The sequence below is a fragment of the Stegodyphus dumicola genome, chromosome 12 (genome assembly GCF_044657685.1).
Source record: "Stegodyphus dumicola isolate Sdum_Otavi_A_Nest chromosome 12, ASM4465768v1".
NCBI classification, from domain to species: Eukaryota; Metazoa; Arthropoda; class Arachnida; order Araneae; family Eresidae; genus Stegodyphus; species Stegodyphus dumicola.
The window spans coordinates 69,237,499-69,249,834 of record NC_140779.1 but is presented as its reverse complement, the minus strand read 5'-3'; the positions used below and the strand labels follow the sequence as shown (position 1 = coordinate 69,249,834).

Genomic DNA, 12,336 nt, shown 5'->3' with positions numbered 1-12,336 from the left:
CAAATAATTAATTACTTCATGTTGTCTTTACAACCCATTTATGTTGAATCAAGGTTTTGAGTAGCAATTAATTGCTTCATTCTTGTTAATCAGCAGTTTTTTTGCATTAAAATTCAAAGTCGTGATTTTAGTAAAACTGAAAAGGTTCTTATGTCTATCTCGATCTTTTCCATAAGTGATCTAGATGCTTTGAAGCATTGAAATAATTCCTTGGCCTTAGCTGTAGTAGCTTTCAGCCAGTCAAAAAAGAAGGGACTTTTGTCTGTTATTTGTTCCTTTTTATTCCGTATGTTATCATGTGTTATAGCTAAGATGTTGTGTTTACTTGTTCCAGGTTAGGTCGAGAATTTGGAGACTTTTTAACTTGAATTAATTTGATTTTTTTTTCAGTAGTTCTTTCCTGTTTTGATAACTTAGAGTATTCTTTACAATCCGTATAGGATGCTACATGTATAGGACAGCACACAGGTCTGTTCTTTTTTGTCTTTTTTGCACAAGTAAGTTTTGTGGAAATCAACGCACTTGAAACACATGTTATAGATGTGTCCATACCGCTGACATTTGTGTCATTGAGTAGGACCGATTTGGTCCTGAAGGGTTCGATGTGTATGTCAAGATCTCTTAAGCATCGTAATTTTGTAGATTTGTTTTTCCTCCTCATTTTGCATGACTTCTCTGAGGAAAACTGGGTAAAGTTGTTCCATCTTTGTATTTGGTTTAGCTGTCTAATTTTTAATGATTGGGATATTGAGTTCTATGAGTTCTTCTTTCATCAGATCAATGTTTGAGTTTCGTGGCAATTTAATTGGTTTATTACTATTCATTAGAATGGAATGATAAGGGACTCCTGCATTCTGGTGACTGTTTGGTAGTCACTGGGATCCAAAACTCTGATTCAGAGAGTATCTCCTTTTAGATTCCCTATGACTTTTGCTATTTCATGATCTTTAATTTTTCTTTTTCATTTCTTCCCAGTTGCTGAGAAGTCTGAAATAACTGTGGGTGGGATATATTTTGCTACCATTTTAGATTGATTAAATGCATTTTGATCACAGTTTTTGTGCTCTGAGTCCATGTCAGCCTCAGGTTTTAGAGCATTATAATTGTTATCTTGTAAAGCTTCCCACTGTACAAGAACTGGCTTTTGATCTTTTATTAACATTCCTTGGAGTACTGAAGCCGTCTGCTTCAATCGTAGTCATTTTTTTTTTTTTTTTTTTTTCTTTGTAATTTTGCTGGGTAAACTTTCAAGCTTGGATACCTTGGTAATCTATTTGGCAGTCAACACAATCTTAGCATGATTATGAAGATTTTCTTTAGGAGTTTCCATTAATCTATTAACTGAAGACTCGGGGATCTTCGAGCTGTTTAGCCATTGCTGGCTTAGATCTTGAATATACACGGTAGTAAAAAAGAAATTAGATGAAATATAGTTGTTGCACTGAGGCGTGCTTTTTAAGGAGTACTTATCGTAATTAAAAAACAATTTTCCATAAATAAACAAAACTTGACGTTTATAAGAAAGATAAGTTTCTTCTAGGATTGCTTTTAAAAACTCTTATCAAATTTTTAAACTGTTACTTTATTTTGAAAATAACAAGAACTGTTTTTGATGAAATCCTTTTAAGCGAATTTAAGTTAAGAATTGAAAACTATTTCTAATACAAACAAAAATAAAATTTTAGACAAAGTTTTCAAAACTAAGGAAAGAATTATTTCTAATTTTGAAAAATAATTATTATTAATACAGTCAAAAGTCGTTAATCCAGACTCGTCGGAACTTCGGCAATTCCGGATTATCGATTTTTGCGGGTTATAGATCATCAGTTTAAATCTGGTAAGATGGCATGCAGAAATTATAAAATTAAAAATATGAAACCGTAATTTATGAAATAAAGAACAATTATGATCTAAAGGGTATCAAAATTTACAAAAAAAAAAAAAAAAAAAAAGAGCTTAATATTTGTTTGTTTACTTTATTAAACATTTCTTTCCATGTAAGTTGTTTCGTTTTATGTGATAATACTTTCTCTTTAATTCTATAAACAGATATAATTTCTTCTTCAGTTACAAAGTTCCGCTGTTGAAGTCGCTGTGTCAAGAATACCGACTAATTTGTCAATCGAAATTTTTTCGTTTTCAATAACCTCTGTATCACTTTCTTCACTATCGGAAGCGAATTATAATGACGAGGAATTTGATTTAAATCATATCAAAGACGGAGTACATCGAGATGAAATACTACATTTAGTAAGGAATTATAAGCCAAATAAAACAAAAACATCTGCCCTGAAGATAAGGATAGTGCTGACAGATCAACTTCCAATTCATTGCGCGCCGCGGCCCCCCCCCCTGCAGCGTGAAATTGATAAACAGATTTCGGAATGGTTAGATAAACAAAGGATTATGCCTTCATCCATTTTTTGCAGCAATTCCACTTTTTGTTTAATGGACTTCGTAACATACTTTCGCTTTGTAGATCCTTTACATATTAGTAAATATATATTGGAAATTCTATTTGACATAATCGAAAGTTCAAGCTTACTTTTATAAAATTGCTCTAACAGTCTGCAAAAAATAATAAGCCGGATCCAATTCGAAGATTAAGGAACAACGCAATATGCAACTTTAACTGAATTAGATAATTTTAGCTGAGCTCATACCGTCCATTATACATTATACGCGCATACGTAAACGTATTATGCGCATGCGCACACGCATATTCGCAGTGATGCAAACGCAAAGTTTAAAGTTGTAAAATTAAACATTTAGCAGCAGTAGCAATAGAAGCTCCCTAAGGTTATGTGCTGTGCAGATATTGAAGACAAAAAAAGGTTTTAAACTTAACCAATTTATTAACAATATATATAAATAAAAACATAATGAATAAATTTAAACAATATCAGAAACTTAAAAAAATATATAACAATCATTATCAAAAATTTCACTTAGTTGATAATCCATTAACCCCAAGGGTTTTCCCTTTAAAGAATATTACACTATTAAATAATATTTTACCTGATCCAAATACTGGCATTCAATACGGAAAAAAAAAAAAAAAAAAAAAAAAAAAAAAACATATCACCAAACAGAGATTACGCGGTTATAATGAAATTCGCTACACAATCAGTAAGTCCATGCTTCATGGTCAAGAAGGTACCTGAAAAATTAAAATTAAATCCTTCAGAGCACATGAAACCGGCAAAACGCCGCTCACTGTAGTTAAACACGGGGAATCACAGCTTAGAAAAACATCGCCGCTAACTTGTGTTAAATGCCGCCTTCATGAAGAACATGGATGCCGCCCACGGCAGTCGCTCACATCATAGCCTCTTTTGAGAATCCAGGAAAAGTCATCTTGTAGACTGGAACCACGGCACTTATCACCGAACTGCACACATCGCAATATCGTCTTCCAATGGGGGCTGGAAACTGCACACAAAGGAGCAAAGAAACAGGAACTAGAAGGAATGAGCCAGAGCCAAAGAATCTCTAAGGATCTCCTTAGAGATTCTTTGCTTGGATCTTGGATCATATCTTTACTGCTGGCTTTAGCTACTAGGAGCTCTTACCAGTATATTATCATTTTACCATAGGCCATAAAGTTAAAAATTTAAGAGGTGTATTTAAAAATACACCGCGCCCGAAGGCGAGATCAATAAATGAGAGAACTCATAAAATAAGTTTTGCAATTTCTTTGCCTTTGGAACTTTGCGGTTATTCTGGCTTTCAGCAGGAAATTAAAGTCCTGCTCTTGCCAGTTCCTGATGTGATCCCATGTGGGGCCTGACAGAGTAGAAACATGAAAGAAATTTTCTCTCGTGGAGGTAGAAGTGTGCTGAAGAGAGAAAAAGAGAAAAAGAAGCACTTTGCTCCTGTACTGCTACATCTTGGATGGAATCCGCCAAGCAGGGGCCGGAGAAAGAAACTTCGGATGACCTGTGTAGGATAGCCCGAATACTAACTGTTCATTCGTCGGAGCCAGTCACGTGGGAGGTCACCCTCCCAGAAACTGACCCCGATCGATGCTGCTTGAAAACCAGAAAACTGGAACTTAGAATTCTGAACTCAAGAGGTGGGCGGCAAATGGGCGGAGGTTTTTGTCTTCAGCCAGGATTTCGTAGATAAGAATGTCCGTGAAATTAGCGGGATTCACATTGATAATATTATTAAAAAAGTTGTTGTTTATTCTGCTGAGGTAGTCCTGAATTGTATCTATTTTCAAGTCGGAGGGGAGAGTCCTATTCCGAACATAGTAAGGAGCTTTTGTGATGATTCTTAGCACCTTATTTTGAAGCACTTGGAGTTTGCTAATTTCGTTTGCTTTGTAGTTTGCCAAGGCTGGGGAAGCATACGTGAGAATGGGTCGGATTACAGTTTCATAAATCCTCTTTTTCAGTCTGAGGGTGAGGTTTTCATTCTTTAGGAGAGGAAAAAGCCTGAAAATGATCCCGTGTGCTTTTCCGCTTACTCTAAGCATATGATCCTTCCAATTGTAGTTCTTGTTAAGGGTAACTCCCAGGTAATTAGCTTTATCAACTGTAGGGATGATTTTGCCAAAATGTTTAACCTCAGTTCTGACCCGTTTCCTCTGTCTGCGATTTCGAATGAGTAGAATCTTGGACTTTTCTGGCTGAATGCACGTTTTCCAGCGACTGCCCCACCCCTCAATAGCAGGGATTTTCGCCTGAATTCTTGACAAGGCATACTCTGGGTTTAGAGACTTGGTGGCTATCGCTGGATCATCAGCGTAGCTGGCTGCGAGAACATTTGTATCCTCGGAAAAGCAAGGGAAATCGTTGGTATAGATGATGTAAAAAAGCGGGCCTAAAATTGACCCTTGAGGAATACCTGCGTAAATATTTTTGACACATGAAGTTGCATTTCCAACTCCAACGGTGCAAGTTCTATTTTCAAGGAAGGACTTGATAATGAGTATCAGATTTCTGGGGAAACCGAGATGAATTAGCTTATAGATTAGCCCTGGATGCCAGACGCGGTCAAAAGCCTTTGCCACGTCTAGCATCAGCATAGCAACACTCATTCTGTTGTGCATAGCTGCGCCGATGAACTCCGTGAGCCTGACTAACTGCGTTGTGGTCGAAAGTCCTTTCCGGAAACCGTGCTGGTGATCAACGAGAAAGGTCCAAGTTTTCTTGCATTCTGAGATGAATAATACGTTCCAGAATCTTGCTTATGGAGGACAGCAGGCTGATGGGTCTAACGTTTTCCGGGTAATCCTGTGTTTTCCCTGGCTTAGGAATCATCAGGATGCTTGCTTGCTTCCAGAAAAGCGGGAAATAATTTTGGTACAAAAATGCATTGAGAATGCCTGTTAATTTGCATACGGTCTTAAAAGGCATGTTTTTCAGCATCTGGTTCGTGATCTTGTCCTTTCCTGGAGCTTTCTTTAATTTAAGTCCCTTAATAATGTTCTGCACTTCGTGCGGCGTGGTTAGTTTGATAGAAGGTTCCGTAGAAGGGGAGTGCAGCCATTCATCGTTAAGGTAATAAACTTGAATGTCCGAACTATGATCTGAGGGGAAGGAATTTGGAATGAACTGTTTAGAAAGGTGTTCCGCAAAAAGTTCCACTTTGTCTTGATCGGAGTAAGCAAATCCGTTATCGCATTTAAGCGGTTTTCTGGCAGAACAGGGGCGTTTTAGTGTCCTTGTATGACGCCAGGTTCGTCGTTGATCTTTTCCCTCTTATCCTGCCATAAGCTAGAACGATGGTCCTGAATCTTTTGCTTGATTTTCCATCAAGCCTGTTAATTTGAGTTTTGATAGCAGGATCCCAGGTGAGATTAAATTCCTTTCGGAGATGATTTCGAAAGCACATTATTTCGCGAATATTGACAGGAAGCATGTGCTCGTGTCTGACACGGTCAACCTCAGTCGTAGCTAGGGACTTAGCAGAATGCAGGTACGAAGTAAAGTCTGTTATAGCACGTTCAATATCCGAAGTGCTTTGTAACGAGTCACAATTAAAATCAGTGGTCATCAAAGTATTATGATAAAGATTCCAATCAGTATGCTTAATTGGCGGTAGGTTCTTAGCATTTTCCACTCCAAGGTAAGCAAGCACAAGTACATGATCAGAAGACATGTCACATGTTACCGTAATAGCCATAGGAATATTGAACGTCGTAATAAAAATATCCAGAATGTCAGGCCGATGGTTGAGTATATTTGGCCTATAGGTAGGCTCATCCGGCACATGCAGAAAGACTGGGTAATTACACACAAAATCATGCACTATGCGTCCATTATAATTCGAGTTGCGGCATCCCCAGTCGAGATGCTTGGCGTTTAAATCGCCACCTAGAAAGGTGGGGGAGTCTGAGTTAATAAGTCTATCCAGAATTTCAGCACTGAGCTTGTTCCCAGGGCGGTTATACACCACACAGAAAGTGACATCCCCAATGTTGGGTAGATTCACCATCACTTTAACACTTTCCATTCCATCACAATTTTCTGCACTTTTCAGATATGAATCAAATGTCCTTTTAACATAAATGAGCACAATTTCTTTGCCAGAGCGATGCGAGATACTTATACCTGAAGTAGACATGACGTCATCTCACGGCAACCAATCAGCTATCGGCACGACTCGGCTTTCCAGATGACGTAACATCAAGTTTCGTTTTTGCATCTTAATTAGGCTGAAATAGTCCTATCTTAATACAAACAGTGGCAGTGAAAAACGAAGTAGAAGTAACTACTATATCCCTTTAAAATAAGAACTAAACTAGATGTTCTATATATAACTTATGTAAAAATTAGAATCATTTCAAGGAGGAGAGATGATGCAGAAAAAGGGTTACAATAGATCATATTTTCCAACACGCAGCCGTAAAGATCTTGACGCATGCGCAGAAAGTTTGTAGCTTTGAGGTCCAGATTATAGATCATTCCGGATTATGGGTGTCCGAATTAACAACTTTTGACTGTAATACAAAAAGTTGAAATAAATAACTATGTTTTATTACTTCTCTGAATTTCCTATGTGATGCTATAAAGATTACTGTTTAAGAGTACTTACAGTCAGTTCCCAAATTCACTGTGGTAATACCAGGGACAAGATCTACGGTTAACTAACATTGTTAATCTAAGAGCAGTTAAAAAAAAAAAGGAATAATCCGCATTTCAATTAACAGGAAAACAATTTTAACAATACACCTTGTATTTTCAAGTAGTGTAATATAGAGATTAAATTCTTTTCGTGATGTACATTAAATCAGTGTTAAAAAGAAAAGAAAACCCATAAATATTGAAAAATAAATATCATTAGAAATAAAGCAGTTAAGTTATAAATTACTCTGACATCATTTGCTATCAGTGCTGTTATCCCATGCATTTTTCTTTCCCTTGTATCTTCCATTGTTTTGAAGGGGGGGGGGGGGAAATGGGCTATTAGTCTGGAAACTTGATTTTATATAGTTCACTGTAGGTGTGTTGTTTCACTTTTCATTCATATCTGTTACTAAATGGAAAAATATAAGATATTATTCTTTCATGTTTAATCTATCTGCTACTGCTAAACAAAGTATTTAAAAGCAATAGATGTAATTCTCAAAACTATTATTTTTTTACTTTTTAAATTGAATGATGTAAACAAAAATACATTTAATTCATGATATGTCTAATTAAAAATATTAAATATTTTTATAGAATTATGTTAAATATTTTTTCACTTTTTAAATATACAGAAGATGTATAATGTCCCCATGTTAGTATACACATATTCATCTTATATCCTATAAAATGTTTTGCTATTCCATATGGGTCTGCTGATAAATCATGTTAAACTTTAAAAGAGCCCTTTTGAGCGAACGTTAAAATCTTAACCCTTCAGATTTAAATTATTATTAGCCCAAAGGCATTTTCGTTTTGGCATTTTGCTTTGAAAACTTTAAATGTTGGTTCACTTTTCAAATTGTTGCCACCAAATATTACTGCCCTGTGTTATATTTAAGGCAATTAAATCATGCAGAATCTGCATAAATGTATGTATGTTTCTTGCATTGTGATAAAACAATGATACCGAGAGCCAACAAATTTTGAATAACAGAATCCTCCACGGAATATGGGCATCTGGAAGCCCTAATTTGGAGTCTGGAATTTGTTTTATTAGCGATTTCATAATTTGTAACATTTTAACAAATTTTTGATTAACAAACTCAACGATTTCAAAGCGGGCAACGGCAACACTGTGCGGGGGGAATTTATCTCCAGTACGCGAGACTGTGTATTGGAAATTCTAAAGGTATGCTGATTTTACAAGTATTTTGCAATATTGCTGTTGAATTGAATTTTATGGTTTAAGTGCAAAGAACATGATATTTAATAAATAAAGGCAACACACAAAAAGTTAAAAAATGGCCCCTTGGGCGTAATATAAAATTTAAAAAGCTTTCATTCTTTTTTTTTTTTTTTAATGGCAGGGCGCAGTTTATCAGGAGTTGACTGTACATGCTTTTAAAGAAGTAATCTGAATGTTCATAAAATCAAACATAACAGTTTTACAAAAAAGTTAATTATTTTTCAGCAGAAACAAATGAACCATAGGGTATTTTATGTTTCATTTTTGCTATTATTCATTCACTTTTAGCATTTGAAAACGATTTCCCTAAGTTTTCTTTCTTTTTTTTATTCTACTATATTTTGACTACTTTTGATAAAATATTATATAAATTAATACTTTCTTTTAAGTAAGGAAAAAACAGGCTTTAATGAATACTTTTTCATTTATTTAAAATTTCCACATTAACTTACTTCACTATTAAATATAAATTATCAAATACTTTTTTCCTTGTAGTATTATTGTACACCATGTTTACTTTCCCAGTACAATAGCAAAAGCAGAGTGGACTAGGTACTGACTTTATTGCTTGGGGGTAGAAAAGGTAATTTTGGTAGAAAAACGATTTTAATGAACACATTATCCTTCTGTTATTTTTTAATGCTTTTAGTTAACTTTTGATCATAAACCATTTAATTACCTTTTTTTCTTTCATAATGTTAGCAGTAAGTCCATGAGTGTATTATTCTGCAGAAAGAAATTGTTTTCAATATGTTAAATGATTATAAATGTAAATTTTATATGAAAATCTTTGAGTCTGAAAAATAACATATTATGGGGAGGAAATTTTTTTACTCTCTTTCATATCCTATGTAGTAAATGAATTATTGGTTACTATTTGTCTTAAACTATTCAATTATTAAAAACATTTTACTTATGAAAATGTTATTGAATTTTTTATGTTTTAATTTTTCCCCCGTTTCTTTCTCTCTCTCTTTCTTTTTAAAGAATATAAATTTTTAACAGTTATAAAAATAATGATTTCATTTTATAACATATGTTTCTTTATACGTTAGAGTGCTGATTATCCAACTTAAACATGCCATGGACTGGTTGGATGATCAGGAATGTTGGCTTACACTGAAAGTAACAACTACAACATTTCCAGTTAATATAATACATTCATTATTTCAAAAATTGCATACCAGTAACTTTAACAAACTAGAAATTTATACTGTGTGTACGATAAAGGACAATCAAACCTGATGAAAAATGTTGGTAATTGGCACAACATATCACAAAGCAGGGTACATAAATACAAAAATAAAGATCGTAAATGCACTGTAAATTGAACATTGTTACAGGAACAAAGAACAAACAAACCATCATGTCATTGGCAAATATAACTTGGTATGTAGTCAACAAATTGCCCAGGTGGGTAGACTGCAGTGTGGTGATTCACATTAAATGAAATCCAGGTCAACAATGAAGCAGAGACACTCCTTTTATTGTACACTGAACAATTTTTTGACTAGTTTTTTTTTTTTTTTGGCCAACCAGGTGAGATTAGCTAAAATAACCGGAACTTGATTGTGTATTAGTAACATGAGTGGTAGGTATTCAAAATAAAGCTTTAACACTCTAATGAGATGGCAAAATTCCTGAAGTAACATTGTATTCTGTTAAATAAAGCACAGAACTTTATAATAATGATGCAGTATGCAATCTACCACTTTTAGTTTTAAGGTATTTTATCCTTATTGCATATCTTCTATTTCCTCCTTACTGCACATCTTCATAGTGTAATCAGAAAGCATGTCCGGCTAGCATTCATTTTCATATTAAAAAATAGCATATTATTGATGGTCTTTAAGAAATAACTTACTAACTAAAAGTAGTAGATCTCATACTACATCATTACAGAACTTATTTTATCCATTATAGTCCAGAAATTTTTATGCAACTTTATTTCTTAGCTTTAACTACATTATTATTATTATTTGTGTGTTTGTGTTCAATTTAAATATTTATAAATAATTTTGTACGAAAGTGGATGTATTTTGTATAGGCCAAAGCATTCTTTGTTGCTGCATCAAATCTTGCTCAACATTTGTTTGAACCTCATTATAATCAAGCACTTCTTGCTGAAAAGGTATGTAATATATTCCTTCATTGTTATAAATATTTTCTAATTAAAATAAGCTACTTTATTGCTTTGAACAAAAATATAGAGGTAAAATCATTGCAATCATTATGACTTTCTGATAACTATTTATAATAATGTTATGAAATTGCATTAATAATTGTAAATATGTGTTCTATAAATAAGTGCAATAGAATCTCCACTATTTGAATTAGTTGGGGCAGAGCCATTTCAGATGTGTCTATAACATTGGTAAGCAGTAGTATATATTACAGTACATTAAGGTATCTGTATTTTTAAGAAATAATGACCGATCTTTTGAAGTACATTCTTGCAACTGTGTCATTCTGCCATTTGATGAGCACTATCATAATGTTCTTCAAGACAGCAGAGATTTTATGCTTCATATTTTTTGCATATAAAACTCTACTACCGGTCATTTTCGTTATGTATTTCCTCTAAAGAATGAATGTGTGAAAAAAATTTGAGTTAGAGAAATTGGAGGTGGCTGGTTTGTGGGGATTCGGTAATTTGATGTTACTTTTCTTCATTAATTTTTTTAAGTGTGAATCTAAGTGTTAAGCTCTCTGCATAAGCTTTTTTTTTCCCCCAAGGTCCAGGGAATGTTGTGAGGGTAGTATTACATATTGAAATTTTCTGCATGGCTAGGAAACTGTTAAATCAATATGTATTGTATTTATGAAATGTCCTCAAAGTGGGAGTTCCTTCAAAGTCCTTGAAATATGGTGGACTAGTCTATACCTTTGTTTGTGCCTTAGATCTTAATACTCAGCTATCAAACGAATTTTAATGATCAGTTACAGATCTTTAATTGATACTTTTTTAAGAGAAATGAATTATGAGTTCTCATTATTAAGAGTTTCAATAAGTTTTCATCAGTTGTTCTTTAAGAAAGCTTGTTGGCATGCTAATAGGGAGCCAGCTCTTGTAATCTATGCTCCATGGTTGAATTTCACCAAAGAAATGGATGTTTATAAGTGTATAGTGTTTTCATGGTGTGAGGAGTTTTAATATACTATTGAGCCAAAAGTCCTCTCAAGAGGTTGATTGTAGAGGAACAGGGGTAGAGATCTTTGGATCTCTCTTATAGGGGTTCACAACATCTTAAAGAAGTCGTGAATATGATCACTAGCGTCATTGTTTACTCTAAGAAAGCTTGCTACTGTAGCAGCAGAGAACTGAAATAACTGCTGCTGATTTAGTGCAATGAAATGAAACAGGTGCCTCTTGAGAAACTTCAGATAGTCCGATGTATTATCCCAAAATATGTGTTACTTGAATTCTGTTTGAACCTCATTATTTTCTGCCACTGCAGTTGTACTTTTAAACAGGTCAATAGCACTGCTACAAGTTCTCTCATAACCAGAGTTGTCACTAATTTGTGCATGGATGTATTAAAAAAAGGCCTTTCTTCCGATTTTAATGTCAAGTTTTGGAAGAAGTAATAGATGGCAGACTGGTTATTATTTTGGATGATGGTTTAATTTCTTTCTTGTTATTTTTTTTAAACAGAACTGATTATAACAAACTCTTCATCTTTGAAACTAAAGGTAAACTTTAATTTCAGGATATCTTATTTTGCAGTTATGTTGACAACAAATCTCTATTTTGGTCAGCAGAAAATTCACACATAGTTATAAATGTGTAGACTTTTTATCTCAAAATCTCCTCTCTTACAGTTTTTGTTTTTTACAATTTTGTTTCCAGTGTGAATTTTGCTTTAGCATATTTGGCTTATTAAATAAACAATACTACTATATTCAGCAGGTATTCTGATATCTGTGACTAATAGTGGCGAACTGAGTGAGCCTGCTACGGAACATTGTTATTCCAACCCAAGTTCAGCTCATGGCAAATGGGATAGCTGC

General features: G+C 34.1%; 1 protein-coding gene across 2 annotated transcripts in view; it reads left to right on the top strand.

The window, feature by feature from the left end:
• The window catches only part of BBS8 (tetratricopeptide repeat protein 8), an 88,556-nt gene that overhangs the window by 75,624 nt on the left and 596 nt on the right, over positions 1-12,336 (top strand). Inside the window, exon 11 of one of the 2 annotated variants that reach the window (XM_085806533.1) lies at positions 10,373-10,456. In XM_085806533.1, coding sequence (XP_085662659.1) covers positions 10,373-10,456 — 84 coding nt within the window. Of the gene's footprint in view, positions 1-10,354; positions 10,457-12,336 lie in introns of those variants that run through there. The other variant, XM_085806535.1, reaches the window with a different exon arrangement.